Source organism: Muntiacus reevesi, chromosome 6 (assembly GCF_963930625.1).
Source record: "Muntiacus reevesi chromosome 6, mMunRee1.1, whole genome shotgun sequence".
Lineage (NCBI taxonomy): Eukaryota > Metazoa > Chordata > Mammalia > Artiodactyla > Cervidae > Muntiacus > Muntiacus reevesi.
In genome coordinates this window covers 3,179,880-3,205,119 of record NC_089254.1, presented here as the reverse complement: position 1 = coordinate 3,205,119, position 25,240 = coordinate 3,179,880, and the positions used below count along the sequence as shown (strand labels likewise).

The window sequence follows — 25,240 nt, the reverse complement described above, 5'->3', positions numbered from 1 at the left end:
GGAAAGACCCGCTGGAAGGCAGATGGCATGGGCCGGATCCAGTTCTAACATGGGGGAGAGGTCATGTTTGTGTTTTCCCGCAGAATGCCGAAGCGCCGCGCTGGCTCCCGGAAAGGCTGGTACGCACGGCGGAGGAGGTCACTGGTGGAGCAAATGAGACAGCTCACAATCCAGGAGACAGCCCCGCTGCCGACAGCTCAGCAGATACAGGCCCTGTTACAGATGGCATGTGAGAATGCTCCAAACCCTTCCCCCGCCTCTCCTACTAGTATATTACTTTCTTTATTACTCCTTTTAAACCAGATAAGTTCCATGAACGCTGATGTCTTCTGGGCATATGTTCCTGATCCCCCTCTTTTGCAGCCTGTCGGATGGGAAATGAGTTCTGTTCCTGTGTATGTGAATGACACAGTACTTTTGGGGGGGTTTTCTGATAAACATATTTTCCCGCAGAATGCCAACATTTCTTATACTGGATCCTCTTCACAATTACCAATGTGCTTTTTCCGAAATCATAATGTTTCAGGATGTCTTACTGTTACAGATGCACAATACTTTGGTTATGATTACGACCATGACCGCCATAATTGGATAGTGGATATTCCTAGTATTACGAGATCCACAGGATTTGCACGACGAGTCAATGGAACCGGACCTAAAGACATTCCATTTTGTGGCCTGGGGGTAGAAGGACGATATATAGCTGTGCCATGGAAACTTTGTAGAGATGAGACTGCTACTGTATATTCTATTACTAATGACACACATTCCCTTTGGGACTGGTCGCCAGACTCCAACAGGAACCCCGGAAGGGAAGGCAGCAGACAACTTGCAGCCAGAATTTGGAATCTTGGCGGTTCCACGGTGTATCAGACTGAAATATGGAAGCTGTTGGCTGCTTTCGGAACAGATGGGACCCGTTTGCAGACCAGAGGGAAGATCAAAGGAGTACTATCCTGGAGAGCATATTGGTGGAATGAGACTTGGAGATTTCCTCGGGCCTGTGTACCCTATCCCTTTATGATCCTTGTTGGCTTTGTGACTCTTTCTAAAAATGCTAGCCTATATCATGTTCATTGTTTTAATTGTACCCTGACTAATTGTATAAGAGGTATGGAAAATAATTCTGGGGCTTTGATAGTCAAACAACCGCCCTTCGTCATGATGCCTGTGAACCTTACTGAACCTTGGTATGAGGAGTCAGGGCTTGAGCTATGGAATAAGGTGCGTACAGCCCTTGCTAGGCCACGAAGGGGGATAGGATTAATAATTCTGGGAGTAGTAACTCTTATAACTTTGATTGCTTCTGCTGTTACTGCTTCTGTATCTTTAGCTCAATCTGTGCATACTGCTAATATTGTAGATGATTTGGCAAAGAACACTTCAAAAGCCTTAGGAGTTCAAGAAGATATAGATAGAAAATTAGAGGATAGGCTAAATGCGCTTTATGATGCAGTAAGATTTTTGGGAGGAGAAGTGCAAGGGTTAAAGCTAAGAACAAAAATTAGATGTCATGCTAATTATCGTTGGATCTGTGTAACTCCAAAAATTTATAATAATACTGAGACCCCTTGGAATAAGATAAAATTACATTTAGATGGTATTTGGTATAATGAAAACATCTCCTTGGATCTATTACAACTTCATCAGGAAATTCTTGATATAGAAAATGCTCCTCGGGCTAGTATGGATTTGGCAAAAAATGCTGAAGAGTTTGTTAACAGTTTGTTTTCCAATTTTCCCTCGATTACCTCACTTTGGCATCTTTTTTCAGGGGTCGTGGCTGTGCTCCTAGTGTTTGCGCTTTTTGTGTGCATTGCTCCTTGTATCATAAAGAAATTCATTACAGAGTTGTGGGACATCAAGGCTGTCCTACACAGTAATTACTTACGCCAAAAGAATCAGGCGTGCCCTTTTACTAAATAAAAGAGGGGGAGCTGCGGGGAGCGGCTTGGAAGAGCTGACTCTGGGAGCTGCCTTGATTGATTATCAAGGGTCTCTTTAGAGACATAGCTCTCTGTCCCGCCACCCCTCTGAATTTACTATCCAAAGTTAAACAGAACACTAATAAGCCTTGAATGCACACAAGACGCAGACAGACAGCCTTTTTACGATTACCCCTAATGTAAATCAGGATGCCATTCCTGTGCTCTGGCGCCTAGTGAGAGTTCTAATTACTGTTATCTTAAGATGATGTACATGGGGAAGAATTTTCTTTGTGATGCCTCCTTCTTGGTTTAAGTATAAATGAAGCTTAGAGAAATAAAGGAGCATCGTTGACTGCAGCGATCCTCTCGACCCCATCTGTCCTGTCTCTTTATTTCTTAGCCTAAAGGAACGCGTCGTGTTGCTCGCTGAAATCTCCCGGCTGGTCCGGCAAACATAAACCCTGATTTCTTATAGCTAAATATCCAGGAGCTGCCGTTCAATATCATAAGGTATGCATATATTAATACCTAGTAAGGGGTACTGCAAAATATTTTCCAATTCACCCTTGCATCAGCAGTATAAGAAGCTTCTAACAGGTCTACATTCACACCAACATCTGGAAGAATCAGTGCTTTTAATTTTATTATTCTAGTTGCTAAAGCATAGTATCTAATGGTGCTTGCAATTTACATTTCTCTAAACTAATGGTGGTGAGCAAATTTTAATTTATTCATCAACATTTTGATATTCTTTTTGGGAAGAGGCTATTCAAAAACTTTTCCTTTTTTTTCCTTTACTTAGGTTATCTGTATTTTAAAATTGTATTTATGATTGTACCTAATTTATTCTGCCGAGTCCTTCAGTCAGATATGAATTGTGAAATATTCTCTGAAGCAAAAAGCAAAGGAGAAAAGGAAAGATATACCCATTTGAATGCAGAGTTCCAAAGAATAACCAGGAGAGATAAGAAAGCCTTCCTCAGTGATCAATACAAAAAAAATAATAAAGGAAAACAGTAGAATGGGAAATACTAGAGATTTCTTCAAGAAAATTAGAGATATCAAGGGAACATTTCATGCAAAGATGGGTACAATAGCGGACAGAAATGGTATGGACCTAATAGAAGCAAAACATACTAAGAATACACAGGAGAACTGTACAAAAAGATCTTCACGACCCAGATCATCACGATGGTGTGATCACTCACCTAGAGCCAGACATCCTGCGACGTGAAGTCAAGTGGGCCTTAGGAAGCATCACTATGAACAAAACTAGTGGAGGTGATGGAATTCCAGTTGAGGTAATTCAAATCCTAAAAGATGATGCTGTGAAAGTGCTGCATTCAATCTGGCAGTAAATTTGGAAAACTCAGCACTGGTCACAGGACTGAAAAAGGTCAGTTTTCATTCCAATCCCCAAAAAAGGCAAGGCAAAAGAATGCTCAAACTACAGCACCATTACACTCATCTCACATGCTAGTGAAGTAATTCTCAAAATTCTCCAAGCCAGGCTTCAACAGTATGTGAACTGTGAACTTCCAGATGTTCAAGCCGGATTTAGAAAAGGCAGAGGAACCAGAGATCAAATTGCCAACATCTGTTGGATCATCAAAAACACAAGAGAGGTCCAGAAAAACATTTATTTCTGCTTTATTGACTATGCCAAAGCCTTTGACTGTGTGGACCACAACAAACTGTGGAACTCTTAAAGAGTTGGGAATACCAGACCACCTGACCTGGCTCTTGAGAAATCTGCATGCAGGTCAGGAGACAACAGTTAGAACTGTACATGGAACAACAGACTGGTTCCAAATAGGGGAAGGAGTGTGTCAAGACTGTATATTGTCACCCTGCTATTTAACTTATATACAGAGTACATCATGAGAAACACTGGGCTGGATGAAGCACAAGCTGGAATCAAGACTGTAGAGAGAAATAGCAATAACCTCAGATATGCAGATGACACCGCCCTTATGGCAGAAAATGAAGAAGAACTAAAGAGCCTCTTTATGAAAGTGAAAATGGAGAGTGAAAAAGTTGGCTTAAAGCTCAACATTCAAAAAACTAAGATCATGGCATCTGACCCCATCCCTTCATGGCAAATAGATGGGGAAAGAGTGACAGACCTTATTTTTTTGGATACTAAAATCACTGGAAATGGTGACTGCAGCCATGAAATTAAAAGAAGCTCACTCCTTGGAAGGAAAGTTATGACCAACCTAGACAGAATATTAAAAAGCAGAGACATTACCTTGTCAAAAATGTCCATCTAGTCAAAGCTATGGTTTTTCCAGTAGTCATGTATGTATATGAGAGTTGGACTATAAAGAAAGCTGAATGTATAAGAATTGATGCTTTTGAACTGTGGTGTTGGAGAAGACTCTTGTGGGTCCCTTGAACTGCAAGGAGATCTAACCAGTCAATTCTAAAGGAAATCAGTTCTTTTGGACTGATGCTGAAGGACTGATGGAATTGGAAGGACTGATGCTGAAGCTGAAACTCCAATACTTTGGCCACCTGAGGCGAAGAACTGACTAATTTAAAAGACCCCGATGCTGGGAAAGATTGAAGGCAGGAGGAGAGGGGGATCACAGAGGATGAGATGGCTGGATGGCATCACTGACTCGATGGACATGAGTTTGGATAAACTCCAGGGGTTGGTGATGAACAGGGAGGCCTGACGTGCTGCCGTCCATGGTGTCACAAAGAGTCTGACATGACTCAGTGACTGAACTGAACTTGATTTTTTTCTTAATGCTGTTTTGTTGAACAAAATAAGAAATTTATTCTAGCACAATTTAAGAAGTGTATCCTCTTTTAAAAATCACAGTCTTTCTCAACTTCATGAGGAAATTTTCCTATGCTTTATTTTAGAAGCTTAGTTGTTTGAGGTTTGTAATTTCTCTCAAATTTTCAAATACTTTAAGTTAAGATTCATTGTTTTTCTTCTGTATGGATTTCCAACTGCCCTTTGGTCATTTGTTGAAGAGGTTAATCCTTTCCCCTACTGATAAAGAGTGAAGATTTTGTCTTAAGTCAAATAAACAATTGTGAGTCCATCTCAAGATTCTTAATTCTCTTTAATTGGTCTCTGTCATATTTTTGCACCAATATTCCACTACCTTATTGCTTATTCTTTACAGTAAACAGTAAATGGCATGAGAGACTGTATGATTTGTTCTTTGGTACTTCTGGCCACACTATAGGGGCTTCCCAGGCAGTGCTGATGGTAAAGAACCCCCCTGCCAATGATTAGACACAAATACGTGGGTTCAATCCCAGTCAGGAAGATCCCCTGGAGAAGGAAATTGTCAATCCACTCTGGTATTTTTGCCTGGAGAATCTCATAGACAGAGGAGCCTCTTGGGCTACAGTCCATGGCGTCACAATTAGTCGGACATGACTGAGCACGACCCTACTATGAAAATGAAAATGAAAGTCATTCAGTTGTGTCTGACTCTTTGTGATCCCAAGGACTATACAGACCATGGAATTGTCTAGGCCAGAATACTAGAGCAGGTAGCCTTTCATTCTCCAGAGGATCTTCCCAACCCAGGGACAGAATCCAGGTCTCCCACATTGCAGGTGGATTCTTTACAAGCTGAACCACATGGGAAGCCCAAGAATACTGGAGTGGGTAGCCTATCCCTTCTCCAGCAGATCTTCCCTACCCAGGAATCCAACCAAGGGCTTCTGCATTGCAGGAGAACTCTTTACCAACTGAGCTATCAGGGAAGCCCACACCCTACTATTGATCATTTGAATGTTATGTTTTTAAGAATGAGCTCATCAATGTACACACACACACACACACACACACACTTGCTGGGATTGTCTAGGAACAGACCTGAATTGGACTGATTTGAGGAGATTCTGAATATTCATACTGAGTATGAATATTTCTTTTCACACTTTTCATCATGAAAAGATGAAATTTTTCATCTTATGGACATAGTATTTTTCTCAATTGTTTTAATTTCTTTAAGTACAAATTCCATGTAGACATAAGTTATAAACTACATTTATTCCTAACTAGTTTTATTTTTTACATTACAAGTGTTATTTTAAGATTCATTATTATTATTTATGGAATATAGTTGCAGGCAATATTGTGTTAGTTTCAGGTGAACTACATAGTGATTTGACATTTGCATGCATTATACAGTGATCCTCAGGATAAGTCGAGAAATCATTGTTCCTATACAAAGTAATTATATTACTGATCATATTATTTATGCTGTATATTTAATCCTTGTGGTTTATTTTTATAAAAACAGGCCCCCAGCATTTATTGTTATCTGGTAATAGCATAAGGATGAGCAAAACAATATGAACCCGTTTTAGAACTAACTGACAAAGTCTCTAATAAAAGACACTTAAAAAACCAACTGTTTTTTCAAATCGTTTCTCACTTCATTAATCATTTCTAGTCAGATACACTTCGGAGCAGTATAATGTTATCTCCTTTTAGCATGATCCGATCCATTTATTTTCCTGACTTTGTTTTAGATTGACTCTCTTCTTCATCATCTAATACAAGGTTCATATACTCATCAAAACAAATGATACAGCCCTCTATCCACCTATTCACTTGCTCATAAACCACACCTGAATCTGAGATCTATGTTCCAAGTATCTGAAGATGAGCTTGATGGGCTGCACCATTACTGTTTTCATGTTCAGGCCCTGACCCAAGTACACCATGGTGGAAGTTCACAAAGACCTGTGGCTTATTTATTTCATAACTGGGAGGTTTGAACCTCTTAATAACCTTTACCTATTTTGCCCAAACCACAACTTCATCACTTCTGCTAACTATCCATTTATTCTCTGAATCTATGAATCTATTTTCATTGTTTTATTTTTTTGTTATAAGTGAGATCATATGGTATTTGTCTTTTTCTATTTATTTCACCTATCATAATTCCCTCTAGATTGATCAATGTTGTCAGAAATGGCAGTATTTAATATTTTGTATTTTAGTAACATTCCATCGTAAATGTATATCACATCTTTTTAATAGTCTTCCAGGCTTGTCCTCCTTAACTTTCACCAATATTTCAGCCACTTAAAATACTTGTCACTTCTTGAGATACATCCTTGACTTTGTAATGCTTTTCCATTTGTTTGGGATTCCTGTTCCATCTTCACCTGTCAACCCCTGCAATTCCCATAGAACTCAGCTTTCTTCTGTAACAGCACTAAACACTTAGTTACACAGTCATCTATTTATGTCTCTACTCTCTTACTATGTTGTGAGTGTTTTAAGGGCAGAGGTCATGCTTTATTCATCTATTTATCTTCAACTGCCCTTTGGGCTTGTCTCATAGTAGCCACTTGGTCTGTGTTTGTTGGCTGAATGAAGACCCAAGTTTTTCTTAATAAATTTGTTAGTGGGAAAGTCAGAAGGAAAGGACATGTAAAGACTGGTGAAATCAAGCTTGAAACATGGGTCACTGAACTAGAATGTGGAAAAAAAGTTGTCACTTTAGTGAGATAAGTATTGAAGTCCTGTGTTTTGTTTGAAAAATTTACTCCACAAATGCCAGTTTGAAAAGTGCCATGGTGTATTCATCCATGACAAAATGACCAAAGGATGAAATTTTCATTTGTGATAATAATAAGCCAGAATATTGACAATTAGATTCTTCTTCACATTCACCCACCTACCCATTTATTAGCTAGCATAGGCACGAGGGACCCCTTGATGAATCACAAACTTGGGTGTCATGGCAAAGGGGCTTGTGTAACTCTATGACGCTATGAGCCATGCCATGCAGGGCCACTCAGGACTTCATGAGTCACAGTGAAAAGTCCTGACAAACCTTGGCCCATTGGAGGAGGAAATGGCAGACTGCTCCAGTTTTCTTGCATGTAGAACCTCATGAACAGTACGAAAAGGAAAAAAAAATGTGACACCAGATGAGTCCCCCAGGTTGAAAGGTGTCCAATATGCTACCAGGGAAGTGAAAGCCAAAGTCGCTTAGTCGTGTCCAACTCTTTGTGGCCCCACGGACTGTACAGTCTGTGGAATTTTCCAGGCCAGAAATGGAGTGTGGTAGCTGCTTCCTTCTCTAGAGGATCTTTCTAACGTGGAGATCGAACCCAGGTCTCCCACATTGCAGGTGGATTCTTTATCACCTGAGTCACCAGGGAAGCCCAAGAATACTGGAGTGGGTAGCCTAACCCTTCTCCAGCGGATCTTTCCTACCTAAGAATTGAACCCGGGTCTTCTGCATTGCAGGTGGATTCTTTACCAGCTAAGCTACCAGGGAAGTCCATAAAGGGAAGAGTGAAGGGCAATTATGAATAGAATGAAGTGGCTGGGACAAAGTGGGAATGATGTGTCTAGTGGTAAATTGAAGTCCAATGCTGTAAGAACAATATTGCATAAGAACCTGGAATGTTTGGTCCATAAATTGAGGCAAATAGGGCATGATCAAGCAGGAGATGGCAAGATCGAACATCTACATCTTAGGAATCAGTGAACTAAAATGGACAGGTGAACTTAATGCAAAATAGGTGAATTTAATTCCAATGGCCATTATATCTACTACTGTGGGTAAGAATCCTGTGGAAGAGATGGTGTAGCCCACAAAGTCAACAAAATAGTCTGAAATGCATTAACTGGGGACAATCTCAAAAAGAGCAGAATGATCTCAGTTCGTTTCCAGAATAAACCATTCAGCATCACAGTAATCCAACTCTATGCCCCAATCACTGGTGTTGAAGCAGCTGAAGTTGACAATTCTCTGAAGACCTACACCACCTTCTAGAACACACACACACACACAAATGTCCTTTGTATCAATAGCAGACCAGAATGAAAAAGTAGGGAGCCAAGAGGTACCCAGAATAACAGGCGAGTTTGGCCTTGCAGTGAAAAATCAAGTAGGGTAAAAGTTACCAGAGTTTAATCAAGAGAACACACTGGTCATAGAAAACATCCTTTTACAACAAACCAAGAGACATTGGCATCACCAGATGGCCAGTGCCAAAATTAGATTGATTATGTTCTAGGCAGCCAAAGATGGAAAAGTCCTATACACTAAAGTCACCAGAGTCACTATACACTAAACTCCTATACACTAAGTCACTAAAAATAAGATGTGGAACTAACTGTGGCTCAGATTATGAGCTCCTTATCAAACAGTTCAGACTTAGTTGAAGACAATAGGGAAAACCACTAGGACATTCCAGTATACATAAATCAAATCCCATATGATTATGCAGTAGAAGTGGAAAAATATTTAAAGGCTTAGATCTGGTAGAGTGTCTGACGTACTATGGACAGAGGTGCATAATACTGCACAGGCAGCGTTGACCAAAATAATCTGCAAGAAAAAGAAACGCAAAAAGGTAAAGCAGCTGTGTGAATAGGCTTTACAAATAGCTGAGGAAGGAAGAGAAGTGAAAGGCAAGGGGGAAAGGAAAAGATAAAACCAAATGAATGCAGATTCTAGAGAAACAGCAAGGAGATAAGGCCTTCTTAAATGAATAATGCAAAGATATAGAGGAAAAGAAGAGAATGGGTAAAATTGGAGATATCGAAGGAACATTTCCTTCAAGGATGGGCATGATAAAGCACAGAAACCATAAGGACCTACCAGAAGCCAAAGAGATTAGGAAGAGGTTGCAAGAATACAAATAAGAACTATACAATAAAAGTCTTAATGACCTGGATAATCATGATGGTATGATCACTCACCTAGAGCCAGACATCCTGGAGTGTGAAGTCAATCGGTCCATAGGAAGCATTACTATGAACAAAGCTAGTGGAAGTGATGGAATTCCAGTTGAGCTATTTCCAATTCTAAAAGATGATACTGTTAAAGTGCTGCACTCAATTCAGCTCAGTTGCTCAGTTGTGTCTGGCTCTTTGTGACCCCATGAATCGCAGCATGCCAGGCCTCCCTGTCCATCACCATCTCACGGAGTTAACCAAACTCATGTCCATTAAGTCGGTGATGCCATCCAACCACCTCATCTTCTGTCATCCCCTTCTCCTCCTGCCCTCAATCTTTCCCAGCATCAGGGTCTTTTCAAATGAGTCAGCTCTTCTCATCAGGTGGCCAAAGTATTGGAGTTTCAGCTTTAGCATCAGTCCTTCCAATGAACACCCAGGACTGATCTCCTTTAGGATGAACTGGTTGGATATCCTTGCAGTCCAAGGGACTCTCAAGAGTCTTCTCCAACACCACAGTTCAAAAGCATCAATCCTTCAGTGCTCAGCTTTCTTTATAGTCCAATTCTCACATCCATACATGACTACTGGAAAAACCATAACCTTGACTAGACGGACCTTTGTTGGCAAAGTAAAGTCTCTGCTTTTTAATATGCTGTCTAGGTTGGTCATAGCTTTCCTTCCAAGGAGTAAGCATATTTTAATTTCATGGCTGCAATCACCATCTGCAGTGATTTCGGAACACCCTCGCCCCCCAAAAATAAGTCAGCCACTGTTTCTGCTGTTTCTCCATCTATTTGCCATAAAGTGATGGGACCAGATGCTGTGATCTTAGTTTCTGAATGTTGAGCTTTAAGCCAACTTTTTCATTCTTCGTTTTCACTTTTATCAAGAGGCTCTTTAGTTCTTCTTCACTTTCTGCAATAAAGTTGGTGTCATCTGCATATCTGAGGTTGATATTTCTCCCGGCAATTTTAATTCCAGCTTGCCCTTCATCCAGCCCAGCATTTCTCATGATGTACTCGGTATATAAGTTAAAGAAGCAGGGTGACAATATAGAGCCTTGAGGTGCTCCTTTTCCTATTTGTAACCAGTCTGTTGTTTCATGTCCAGTACTAATTGTTGCTTCCTGACCTGCATGCAGATTTCTCAGGAGGCAGGTAAGCTGGTTTGGTATTCCCATCTCTTTCAGAGTTTTCCATAGTTTATTGTGATCCACACAGTCAAAAGCTTTGGCATAGTCAAAAAAGCAGAAATAGGTGTTTTTCTGGACCTCTCTTGCTTTTTGATGGTCCAGCAGATATTGGCAATTTGATCTCTAGTTTCTCTGCCTTTTCTAAATCCAGCTTGAACATCTGGAAGTTCACAGTTCATGTATTGTTGAAGGCTGGCTTGGAGAATTTTTAGCATTACTTTACTAGCACGTGAGATGAGTGCAACTGTGATGTAGTTTGAGCATTCTTTGTCATTGCCTTTCTTTGGGTTTGGAATGAAAACTGGCCTTTTCCAGTCCTGTGGCCACTGCTGAGTTTTCCAAATTTGCTGGCATATTGAGAGTAGCACTTTCACAGCATCATTTTTAGGATTTGAAATAGTTCAACTGGAATTCCATCACCTCCACTAGCTTTGTTAGTTGTGATGCTTCCTAAGGCTCACTTGAATTCACATTCCAGGATGTCTGGCTCTAGGTGTGTGATCATACCATCATGATTATTTGAGTCGTGAAGATCTATTTTGTACAGTTCTTCTGTGTATTCTTGTCACCTCATCTTCATATATTCTGCTTCTGTTAGGTCCATACCATTTCTGTCTTTTATTGAGCCCATCTTTGCATGAAAGTTTCCCTTGGTATCTCTAATTTTCTTGAAGAGATCTCTATTCTTTCCCATTCTACTTTTTTCCTGTATTTCTTTGCATTGATCACCGAGGCAGGCTTTCTCATCTCTTCTTGCTAATCTTTGGATCTCTGCATTCAAATGGGTACATCTTTCCTTTTCTCCTTTGTTTTTCACTTCTTTTCTTTTCACAGAACCATTTTGCTTTTTTGTATTTCTTTTTCTTGTGGATGGTCTTGATCCCTTTCTCCTGTACAATATCATGAACCTCTGTCCATAGTTCATCAGGCACTCTGTCTATCAGATCTAGTCTTTTAAATCTATTTCTCACTTCTACTGTATAATCATAAGAAATTTGATTTAGGTCATACCTGAATGGTCTAGTGGTTTTCCCCAATTTCTTCAATTTAAGTCTGAATTTGGCAATAAAGAGTTCATGATCTGAGCCACAGTCAGCTCCTGGTCTTGTTTTTGCTGACTGTGTAGAGCTTCTCCATCTTTGACTGCAAAGAATAAAATCAATGTGATTTCAGTGTTTGCCATCTGGTGATGTCCATGTGTAGAGTCTTCTTTTGTGTTGTTGGAAAACGGTGTTAGCTATGGCCAGTGTGTTCTCTTGGCAGAACTCTATTAGCCTTTGCCCTGCTTCATTCCTTACTCCAAGGCCAAATTTGCCTGTTACTCCAGGTGTTTCTTGACTTCCTACTTTTGTATTCCAGTCCCCTATAATGAAGAGGACATCTTTTTTGGGTGTTAGTTCTAAAAGGTCTTGTAAGTCTTCATAAAACCATTCAACTTCAGCTTCTTCAGCGTTACTGGTTGGGGCATAGGCTTGGATTACCGTGATATTGAATGGTTTGCCTTGGAAACGAACAGAGATCATTCTGTCATTTTTGAGATTGCATCCAAGTACTGCATTTCGAACTCTTTTTGTTGACTATTATGGCTACTCCATTTCTTCTAAGGGATTCCTGTCCACAGTAGTAAATATAATGGTCATCTGAGTTAAATTCACCCATTCCAGTCCATCTCAGTTTCCTGATTCCTAGAATGTCGACATTCACTCTTGCCATCTCCTGTTGACCACTATCAATTTGCCTTGATTCATGGACCTAACATTCCAGGTTCCTATGCAATATTGCTCTTTACAGCATCAGACCTTGCTTCCATCACCAGTCACATCCACAACTGGTTGTTGTTTTTGTTTTGGCTCCACCCCTTCATTCTTTCTGGAGTTATATCTCCACTGATCTCCAGTAGCATGCTGGTCACCTACTGATCTGGGGAGTTCATCTTTCAGTGTCCTATCTTTTTGCTTTTTCATGGGGTTCTCAAGGCAAGAATAGTGAAGTGGCTTGCCATTCCTTTCTCCAGTGGGCCACATTCTGTCAGACCTCTCCACCATGACCAGTCCATCTTGGATGGCCCCACACGGCATGGCTTAGTTTCATTGAGTTAGACAAGGCTGTGGTCCATGTGATCAGATTGGCTAGTTTTATGTGACTGTGGTTTCAGTCTGTCTGCCCTCTGATGCCCTCTCTCAGTGCATGCCATTTTACTTGGGTTTCTCTTACCTTGGACTTGGGGCATATCCTCTTGGCTGCTGCTCCTGACCTTGGATGTGGGGCATCTCCTCTCCACCCCTCCTGCACCACACAGCCCATTACACTCAATACATGTCAGCAAATTTGGAAACCTCAGTGGCATCCACAGGACTGGGAAAGTTAGCTTTCATTCCATTCCCCAAGAAGGGCAATGGCAAAACATGTTTAAACTACCATACGATTGTGCTCCTTTCACGTTAGGAAGGTGATGCTCAAAATCCTTCAAGCTAGGCTTCAGCTTCACGTGAACTGAGAATTTCCAGATGTTCAAGCAGAAGAATCAGATATCAAATTTCCAACATTCGCTGTATCTTGAAAAAAGCAAGGGAGTTCCATGAAACCATCTACTTGGTTTTGTTGACTATGTTAAATCCCTTGACTGTGTGAACCACAGCAGACTGAAAAATTTTTAAAGAGATGGAAATGCCAAACCACTTTACCTGTCTTCTGAGAAATCTGTATGCAGGTCAAGAAGCAACAGTTAGAACTGGATATGGAACAACTGACTAGTTTCAAATTGGGAAAGGAGTAGGACAAGGCTGTATATTGTTACCCTGCTTATCTAATTTATATGCAGAGAACATCATGTGAAATGATTGGCTGAATAGATCACAAGCTGGAATTGAGATTGCTGGGAGAAACATCAACAAACTCAAGATATGCAGATGATACCACTCTAATGGCAGAAAGTGAAGAGAAACTAAAGAGTCCATTGATGAGGGTGAAAGAAGAGTAGAAAAGCTGACTTGAAACCAACATTCAAAAGCTAAGATATTGGCATTTGGTCCCATCAGTTCATGGCAAGTATCATGTGAAATGAGCACAACTGCCTATGCCACCTATAAGGGACTTACTTCTGATCTAAGGACGCACACAGACTGAAACTGAGAGGATGGAAAAAACATTCTATACAAATCAAAACAAAAAGAAAGTTGGTGTGACAATACTTGTATAACACCAAAGAGACTTAAAGAAAAAAAAAAAGATTGTAACAAGAGACAAGGAAAGCCGTTATACAACAATACAGAGATCAATCCTGGAAGAAGGCATTCCAACTGCATACATATGCGCTTAACACAGCGGCACCTAGACACGTAAGACCAACGTTATGAAACATTAAGGGATGAACTGACAGTAATGCAATAATAGATGATAAAGAACTTAACACCCCACTTATGTGAAGACAGATCATCCAGACAGACATCAACAAGGAAAAAGTAGTTTTAGATGACACATCAGCCCAGATAGGTCTAATGGATATATGTATAGAATAATATCACATACAAGAATAATAGAATTTATATTCCCTTCAAGTGTACATGAAACATTCTCCAGGACTGATAATTTGCTAGGCAACAAAGCAAGTGTCAATAAATTCAAAAGGACTGAAATCACATCGAGCATCTTTTTTGACTACAATTATATGATCACTAGAAATGAACTAACAGAAAAGAAAAAAAAAAAATACATAGGAAGTAGAGTCTAAATAACATACCACCAACAGTCAATGGGTAACTGAAGAGATGAGAGAAAATCAACAAATACCTGAAGACAAATAAAATACAATAATTGAAAATTGATGGGACACAATAAAATCAGTTCTAGAGGGGATGCTTGCAACAATGCAAGCCTACCTCAGGAAACAAGATGAATTTTAAATAAACCATCTAAATTTGTGCCTATGGAACTAGAAAAAGAAGTATAGGCAAAACCTACTATTAGTGGAAGAAAAAAATAATAAAAATCAGAGTAGGCATAAATAAAGTAGAGACTGAAAACTAATAGACAAGGTCAATACAAATAAGGTCTGGTTATTTGAAAAGATAAAACTTCAGGCAGGTTTATCAAGAAAAAATGAGAGATGTCCCAAGTAAATAAAATTAAATATGAAATCTTATAATCAAAAACAAAAATGTAAAAGATCATAAAGTGTTACTATAAACATGTACCAATAAAATGGACAACCTAGAAAAATCAACAAATCCCTAGAAACATACAGTCCCTCAGGACTGGAGGAAGAAGAAATAAAAAATATTAATAGACTGATTACCACTAATGAAATTAAATCAGAAATCAAAAACATCCCTAACAGACAGAAGTGTAGGAGAGATGGCTTTACAAGTCAGTTCTGCCAAACATTTAAAGAGGAGTTAACACCTACACTTCTCAAGCTATTTTAGAACTTTGAAGAAAAAAAAGAAACACTTATGAACTCATTTTATGAGGCCAACGTTACCATTAAGCTAGACAAAGACATCACACACACACACACACTGTAAATAGAACTCCCAGAAGAAGATCAGACTCTTTGGCAGAAACTTTGCAGGCCAGAAGGAATGTCATGATATTCAAAGTGAAAAAGGGGCGGTGCGGGGGGAGAGAAATACCCAGTAAGGCTATCATTCAAATTTGAAAGAAAGGTTACATTTTATATACAATCAGAATCTTAAAAACTTCAGCATCACCAAACTGGCTTTACAAGAAATGCCAATGGAACTTCTGAAAGGGCTACAACTAGGGGAGAAGGAGACTCTGTGTCTGTATCTACATCTCTAAATACGTTCCCTGCTGGCTCAGTTGGTAAAGAATCTGCCTGTAATGCAAGAGACCCAGCTTTGATCCCTCGGTCAGGATGATCCCCTGGAGAAGGGAATGGCAACCCACTCCAGTATTCTTTTTTTTTTTTTTTTTAATTTCTTAATTGAAGGATAACTGCTTTACAGAGTTTTATTGTTTTCTGTCAAATATTATACTCCAGTGTTCTTGCCTGGAGAATTCCAGGGACAGAGGAACCTGACAGGCTACAGTCTATGGGCTCTCAAAGAGCTGGACATGACTAGGAACTAACATTTTCTTTCCATATATATATATATATATATATACATCAGTGGTGTATGAAGATGCAAAACTTCTCAACAAAATATTAAGAAACTGAATTCAGGAGGGGGGATCGGGATGGGGAATACATGTAACTCCATGGCTGATTCATGTCAATATATGACAAAACCCACTGCAATGTTGTGAAGTAATTAGCCTCCAACTAATAAAAATAATTGAAAAAGAAAACAGTAGCTTATGTTTTTACTGAAAAAAAATTAAGAAACTGAATTCAACAATACATTACAAGGAAGATGTGAGAATGGTTCATTGTCTACAAATCAATAAATATGATCTATCATATTAGCAAGTTGAAGAATAAAAATTACTTGATGAGATCACCTCAGTAGATGCAGAAAAAGCTAGCAGCAAAATTCAACCTTCACTGATAATAGAAACTCTCCACAGACTGAGTATAGAGTAAACATACCTCAGTACAATAAAAGCCATGTGTAACCAACATACATCCAAAATTATTCTCAGTGTTGAAAAGCAGAAAGCATTTGCTCTTAAGATCAGGTGCAAAACAAGGATACCCACTCTCACCACTTTTAGTCAACACAGTATTGTTTGCTTCTTGTGCAGTTTTGTTGCTGTGTTCTCTTCTTTTGCTCTCTTCTCTTGTAATTGGGTAATTATTTTTAGTGTTATGTTTGCATTTTCTCTCTCTGTTTCTGTGGGTATATCTATTATAGATTTTTGTTTGTGGATACCGTGACAGTTATACCTATATATAGGGAGGTATATATATATATAATTATTTTAAATTAACAATCTCTTAAGTTTAAACACATTATAACCACCGTACATTTTTACTTCCCTTTCTATGATTCAAGATTTTGAAGTCATATTTTACATATTTCTGCTTTGTGTGTCCCTTAACTACTTACTGTAGATGTAGATGATTTTCCTACTTTTGTCTTTAACATTTGTACTAGCTCCATAAATGACTGATCTACCACCTTTGTTATATGCCTTTATCAGTGAAAATTTGTCTTTCATTCTTTTTTCCCCGGTTTTAAACCTTTCAGTAGTTCTATTAACATTTCTTGTCAAGCCAATTTAGTGGTGCTGAACGCTGAACTTTTTTAAGATTTTGATTGTCTGTAAAGCTTTATCTTCCTTTCAAATCTGAATGATAGCCTTACTAGGTAGGATGATTTCCGCCTCCCCCTGCCCTGCCCTGCCTACTTTTCACTTTGAATATCATGACACTCCTACTGGTCTGCAAAGTTTCTGCCAAAGAGTCTGATTTTCTTCCAGGAGTTCTATTTTATATAAGAATTTTTTTTCCTATTCTTGCAGATTTTAAGACTCTCTATCTTTGTTGCCATTTTAATTGTAATATGTCTTGATGTAGACTTCTTTTGGTCTGTCTTGTTTGGTTCCCTCTGATTCCTGCACTTGGATGTCTATTTCCTTCCCTATGTTAGGAATGTTTTCTCATTTCCTCCAATAAGTTATCTGCTCCTTTCTCTCTCTCTTCTCTTTCTAGGACCCTATAATTGGCATATCAATATACCTGATATTGTCCCAGACATTTCTTAAATGATCCCTATTTTTAAATTTGCTTTTTTTTTTTTTTTTTTTCTGTTCTGCTTGATGATCTTCACTATTTTGTCTTCCAGATCCATTGATCAATGGATCATGGATCCATTCCTCTGTATTATCTAATCTATTTTTTGTATCATCTAATCTATTGCTGATTCCTTCTAGTATAATTTTATTTCAGTTACAATATTTCCTAGCCCCATTTGGTTCTTCTATATATCTCATGATTCTTTGTTGAATTTCCCACTGTACTCATCCATTCTACCCTCAATCATGTTTAGCAGCTTTGTGATCATTACTTTGACCTCTTTATCAGCCGGATTGTTAATTATTCAGTTCACTTTTTAATTTAACTTCTCGGTCCTTTGTTTAGAACATATTTCTGTGTCTGCTCATCTTACTCAATTCTCTGTTGATTTCTACGTGTTAGGTAGATGGTCTATGTTTCTAGATGTTGGAGAAACAGACCTATATGGGAGTAATCCTACAGGGCCAAACAGCAGGCTCCCCTCTGATCACCAGGGTGACTCCTGGGTGGCGGTCTGTGCCTTTCTGCTGTGACTACTATGGGCATGCAGGTGGGGAGGGCTGCTGCTTCTTAACTGACTATGAGGCTGTAACTTTTGCTGTTGTGGGAGCCTGCTGGAGAGAAGGGCAGGTTTACTACACAATTGGTTGCCTAGCATGGAAGAATGTAGATCTAGCGCAAACACGCTTGTGGGTGGGATTGGATCCCTGGCACTGATAGGCTAGAGGGAGGACTCCAGCGTGGAATTTGCCAGCACTGGTGCTAATTTCATAAGATAAGCTCCAAAAATGTTACTTCCTGCCTCTTCCTGAGTGTATCCCAGGTGCCTCTTGTTTCTCCAGGAGGCTCACCAAGATCACCATTTGGGTCCCACCTAGGCTCCTCTTGAATTACTGCCAATGGATGAGACTTAGAACATGAGATTTTGCAAGTGCTGCTTAAGAATAGAGCCTCTGTTTCTTTCAACTTCCCAGCTCTCTGGAACACAAGCCCTGCTCACTTTCAAAGCCAGACATTTTGGGGGCTCTTCTTTCCAGTGTAAGACTGGGAACCCAGTGTGGAGGTCTGCTCTCTTGCTCCTTGGGGTGAACATCTATAATTGTGATATTTCTCTTTCTGTGGATCTCTGACTAGGGAGTGTTGTTCCTTACTAAATATTTTCTCCCCAGGTTTACTTCACGTGTGGTTTCTTCTGTATGTCTTTGGTTATGGAAAATCTTACATACATATGTGTGTGTGTGTGTATGTGTATATATATATATATATATACACTATATATACACTAAAGTTTGTAGATTTTTATGCTTTTATCACTTCCAAATACACAGGTATCATCTGTGAAAAGTACCTGCTTTGTTTATACTTCAGCAATGTTTGACCTTCCTGTCTTACTAAATTGGCAAAAACATCCATAACAATGTTAAGTATAAGTGGTGGTATTAGACAACTTCCATTATTCTTAAAGTCAAGAGGAAGATATTTGTTATTTTGATATTTGATATGCTAGTAGCTCTATATGATTTTGTGTAAATGCTTTATAAAATGTATGTCAGTTTCTTATATTCATAGCTATTGAGAGTTTGTTTTTAACTGTTAATTTCATTAAATGATTTTTTTCTTGTATCTATTGATTTGAAAATAAATTTTATCCTCTATTTAAAGTGGAAAATTATATTAATTATGCTTTTTTATATTACATTAAATGCATTCCTGGGGTACAACCTTACAGGATAATATTTTACTTTATAAATATTTATTGATTCAATGGGCTATCTTTCCAGATATTTTTAGATCTAAGTTTAAAAGTGATATTCCCCTAAACTATTCCTTTCTCTTGATGTCCTTTTCATGTTTCAGAATTAATTTGGCCTCATAAATAAGTGTGGGAATGCTTCCTCTTTATTTTTATTCTCTAGAAGAATTTGTGAGAGATTATTATTATGTTTCTCTTAAATGTTAGGAAGAGTTCACTGAAGAAGCTATAAACCTATACTTTACTGGTGAGTGTGTTTTTCATTACTGACTCAATTTCTTTAAAGAATACTCAAATTTTCTAATTCATCACATGTCATTTTGGGTAAGTTTTGTCTTTCAAGACAATTTTATCTAAAATGTTATCAATCAATTTTATCTAAATTTTATTTATCTAAAATCAATTTTATCTAAAATTGCCATAAAGTTATTCACTGTATCATATTATCATCTTTTTAGCATGCTTAGTATTTACAGTGGTTATACTTAGTATTCCCTTATTTCCTTCAGTATTGCTATGGGCTTCTCAATTTTATTCACTTTGTCAATGAATCAAGCTATTATATTTTTAGCTTACTTTCCACAGTATGTCTCCTTTCTAATTTTTATGTTTTTTTAAAAATTATTTTGATATTGAGTTCTTATTTCTTTCTTATGTTCTTGGAGTTATCCATGTTCTTACTGTTTCTTTATTAACTTTTTAGGTGAAATCTAAATCACTATTTATATTCATTTTTGAAATAAAAAAGGATTTGATTTCACTTTTGTGAAGTGAAAATCACATTTTCATGTGTTCACATTTCATCACATTTCATGTGATGCTCTGAAAGCAGTAATTCCCTTTTTAAGCACTGCCTTAAATATACTTCACAAATAATATGTCTCATTTACATTATTACTTATCTAAAATATTATCTGATATCAATTATGACTTTCTAACTGAATCAATTATAGAAATCCATTTGACAATGTTAATTAATTGTTGCTAATTCATCTTAAGTTTATTTATATTTAATACCAATGCAATATACCTGTGAATAAATCTATCTTGCTTTTTTTAACAGTATAATATAATCTCTACTATTACTTATTTGAAAGTTTATAAATATTGGCACAACATATCCTGTTTCTCCTATTTGTATCAAAATAATTTTAGCTTTTAATCTATCTATAATTTTACAATAATTGTTTTGCATGCAAAATTAAGAGCTGAAAATCTCATGAATTACTGTGGCAATTTTTCTTTTGAAATATTAAAAAATGCTTCAATCTATAGATTAAGATTGTCGCATGTAAGGTAATTTGGGCCATTTTCACTCCAGGTTTCATCTGGAACGCTGTACTCCATCCAACAACAATAAGCCATTTGGCCTCAATCTCTGGCAGAGAATGCGCTTCACTTGCCCCAGTGGTCTGGCTGGCCTGGAAGCACAACTGGGCGCTTCATGGACTTCTCATCACGTTTAGTGGAGTACAGAAAGTAGCGACAGGCCGTCTGTGCATATATAGAGATTCAAGAATGCTAAGGAACAAGTTAATGGAAAAAATTATGTGCTTACTTTACAGACTTTTGAACTTTAAAGTGTATGCAAAGGATGAATGGTTTGGAAATGTAATAGGGAACAATGAATTCCCGGGCACATCCTTTATAATATCCTAAAGGCTAACTCCAAAATTATTTCTGTCCTGCAAGAAAATGTACTGGAATTTAAAGCATACAAATTCAAATAGGGTAGAAAGTTCTATACAAACGCTCCTGATCTTTCCAACCATAGAGAAAAATAAATTAGCTTTCTTAATAAGTTTCCTAGGATATAGCATTTCTAATACTTCACTCTAACTGTTACAGTAACTCTGTAAGAAAAGCAATTAGAAATGACAAATAAATCTTTGGATTTAAAATATTTTATCAGAATGTTCACAATGATTTTTAAAAGCAACACATAAGGTATTGAAATATTAAGATACATGAGAAATAAAAAAAGTTTGAACCTCAATATTAAGAGATAAACACTGCATCAAGAAATAAATGTCTTGAGTATATCCTTGGGGAGTGTGCATACAGACATACACACATGTATTTACATATATGACTGACATTTATTAGCTAAACAATATGAATTAATACTTTTGATTAATATTTTATATGTTATCTCATCTATTCCTCTAGATAATCACATAAAGCAGGAAATATCTTCAACTACATTTGATGGAAGAGAAAACAAGCCATGTAAATTTGAATAATTTGCCTGAGTCACGCAGGGATTAAAAAATAGAGAACTGAAATCTGAAAAAACTGAGAAAGTTTAGAGAGCAACATGCTAACTTCCCCCCACTGAGTGCCCTCTGTTTGCATCCTTTTGTATATATCTAATTATATTATTCTGTTCTTATTTTTAGCCATTTATTACTTTATCTGGTTAAAACATTTATATATTTATAAATAAGATGTATTCATATATGATTTATTCTTTGTACTTGACACTATATTTTTTGGTCAACATTGCATTTTTTTTTTAACCATGCTTTGCTGTTTTGTTTTTACTATATTCATGTTTTTTCAGAATAAATCATGATGATCTGCCCTTAGATTAACCCACTGATATATGCTATCATATGTAATCTGAACTGTTTTATTTCTTTAATCTTATTTGTGTGTCTTTTTAATTTTCTCATATTTTTTTAATATCAGTGCCATGAGTGTTATAATTAGAAAATATAATAATTATCTTTTTAAAATATAGTTAAAATATTTTTGGTCATCTTTGTGGTTTGTGTTAATAATTATAAGTATTTCCAGACTATATGTGAACTGATCCATAATGTTGCTTTTATTATAAATTAAGCCTTTGAACCAATTATCTATCTGTCTGACTATCATCGATCTACTGCTTCTGTCTGGCCTCCAGCTGCGCTGTTTTTCGCTGGTGGCACTCGGGCTCTGTGTGTTGATTTACTCGTGTGAGTCACCTAGAGAATTTCCAATTCTACATCTATTTGCATTGTCACAACTCTCGGATAAAAGAGAGTTAATGTACTTTCTCAAAAAATTTTGATTAATTTATTTTTATGTTTATGAATTATAGACACAATATAGTCAATGTAGTATTAGCTGGAGGATCATCAAAGAGCATGGGCAATCTATATTATAGAGTAATGCTTTCAACAAAGAGACTGAGAACCTTTTTGTTAAAAAAAATCCGAGCAACAGAATTCTGATGGATCGATGATATTATGTGATTAAATTATTTTAAAATAGAAAAAAGCAAAAGCAAAGTACAATTATTAAGTAAAAGGTATCATGAATTTACTGACACAATAAGACTTCCCAGAGTGTTTTGCTTACACAAATAAGAGTATCCAAGAAGAGTTGGCATTTGAATCTAATTTTGAAAGATGAATATTATTTCTTCAGGGACCTTAGTCTGATGGCTTAACCAATTTTAAGTATGCTAAGTGCTGTTCTAATTTAGATACATTTCTAGACAGACCTATATCAATTCAACTGTTTATTTAATTTTCATCAGCACATTACCGATTTTAAATTAGATGAGTGAATTGTTGTTCAAATTGATGCTTAACCTTCCAAAACATCAGGTCATTGTTAGTTGATTCCATGTGATGGTCCTCGAGAGGATTAAAGAGCTTCATGCACTGTATCAAAAAAAAAAAAAAAAAAAAATCACAGCAAGTAGACTTTTTCTTCATTGCCTTTTTCTATGAAGAAATTTACATTTCTTTATAAGGTTGTTTAAAGTTTTGTCAAGCTCTGCTCCTGTGACTTTTCTCCGCTCCCTTGCATTTCCCAGCAGGGAGTTAAACCATCTGGTTCTGAGAGATGGTGCACTGTATTACCTTCTTAGTGAGTGCATCTTGCTAATAAGCAGTGATCTACAAGACGTTTTAAGAGCTTGTATTTGGCATCACAAATACATATATAAGTGAATTTCTGTTCTTTACACTAACATTTTGCAAGTACCTTTCTTGTTGAAACATGCCATTGGGGAAAACAATCTGTTTTGCTAATGTTTTAAGCTCTTTAGAGAGTAACTTCTGTGCTTTATATGCATGGTTTAGCTTATATCTTATCATAGGGGAAGCAAAGGGAAAATCTGTTCCTGTGTGTTGTTATAAATGCAACTGTAGGAGAACTGGCAGTTGGCCTACTAGCTGTAAAAAAAAAAAAAAAAGCTATGCTAGAAAAAATTAGGATGAATGCTGTCTTAAGTGTTGATGAATAATGTAGTAAAAATTGGAGTAAGATTCCTTTAAATAAATGAGATTTATCTTTTCTTTTGATTTGTTTTCATTCTCTCTCTTGTATGATTTAAATTGTTAAAATTTAGTTTTTTTCTTTCTAATTTTAAAACTCTTTTCCCTGAAATAGATAATTACAGTTGATTGCACAGGAAATAGTGTCATTCATTATTTATCTATTTTGAAAATTTGTCCAGTAAGTGTTTATAAAAAGTTTTGACCATATCCATTAACTGAGAGACTGTCTCGGTTGATAAAAAAGAAAATTGTTTTCTAAGTGTAGCCATGTTCATTAACTCTATTAATGAAAGTAAGAAAATAATAGATAATCTTAAATTTTTCGTTTGTATCTAACTCCAAAGTTTCCAAGGACAGAGTAAAGGCAGTCTTCCTTAATAAAACACAGAATCGCAGGCCCTCAGAACAAACTTTACTAGAGACAAAGACCTCCCCTCTGAATAGTGAGCAGTGGTTTTGCAAAGCATCTGGTCTGCACGTTGCACAGAGCAGCAGAGGCTCAGGAGCGCTGATTAACTTGCCACAAACGCCTGCCACTGCCAAGTGTTTTACTTTCTTTTATCATATTTGATTCTTATAATGATATGGTGAGCTTCCTATTATTATGGATTTTCTTTTGAAGCTATGGAAGCAAAGACCTAGATTAAGTGGTTTTCTCCAAAGTTGTACTGTCAATAAGAAGTAAAATGTAAGTTGCATACTTATCTGGAGCTTTTCTTTTTCTCTCAACCATAATAACAAATATAAATAAGTGGATTCCTTTGTACATGCATGTTTCAGACCCTATTACTGTATCACTAATTATACAAAGCAGACTTGAAATAGCTATTTCAAATTGCTTATACTTCTGTTAGTGATGAAAATGATCTCGGTTCTCCTAGGTAGCAGTTGCTTGGGATCTTTTGTGTAATTTCAGTCAGATACAAGCTGGAACTGCAGTCATCTGAAAACTCAACTGGGCTGGATCAAAATGGTGTATTTACCGAGCAGTGGAACAGTGCTGCCTATTGGCACGCAGTCCCCTGGCAGTAGGCATGGAACAGAAGTGGTTACTTGTGGGCCCTAGAGCACATTAGTATCAACGTCTCTGATCCTCTTCCATAATCTAGGCCCTTCCAGAGAAAGCATGGCCAGAGAAATGAGAGGAAGCTGCATACAGCTTTAAGAGGAGGACAGAGAGGAAGAAGAGGATGCCTTAAAGTTATACAGCATCATTTTCATTATCCTCAGCTAATCAAAGCAGTCACAAGGTCACACAGTGGCAAAGGGATGAGATACCAGTTGTACATCTTAACAGGAAGGATATTAGAGTACGTGCTCAAATTGCACAATGTAGATTCATGTGTCAACTTCATTAGCATCTGTGTTTTTTTCATCACCAGTAGTTTACTAAGGGCCTCTTACTCTCAAAAGAGAAACATATCACTTTTTCTTAGTTCTTTAGGTAATGTGCATGTTTAGCCTGTTCTAAAAGGGCATACCCCATGGGTTGAATGAGCGTTGCTTAATGACAAACTGATGAAAATCTACTCTGAAGGAGCTGCCATTATCCATTTCTGATCATATGTCAAAGAGTGCTTCACTGGACATGTAAGCAACTGAATGTCATTAATGCATGTTCTCTCCACATGACAGTCACGGGGCTGTTCCGTTGGAGAACTTCATCCATGTCATGGATCAACAATAATATTCTTTCTGTTTGTTTG

General features: G+C 37.4%; 1 protein-coding gene and 1 pseudogene across 1 annotated transcript; one reads left to right on the top strand and one right to left on the bottom strand.

Annotated features, from left to right (window-relative positions):
* The first annotated feature begins 312 nt into the window (after positions 1–312).
* LOC136171078 (endogenous retrovirus group K member 13-1 Env polyprotein-like) lies at positions 313–1,965 on the top strand. The gene has a single exon (XM_065939775.1). The coding sequence runs from the start codon at positions 313–315 to the stop codon at positions 1,924–1,926; it is 1,614 nt and encodes a 537-aa protein (XP_065795847.1). The 3' UTR covers positions 1,927–1,965.
* A 4,389-nt stretch (positions 1,966–6,354) lies between these two features.
* On the bottom strand, positions 6,355–6,632 carry LOC136171173 (small nuclear ribonucleoprotein E-like; annotated as a pseudogene).
* Positions 6,633–25,240: the final 18,608 nt, after the last annotated feature.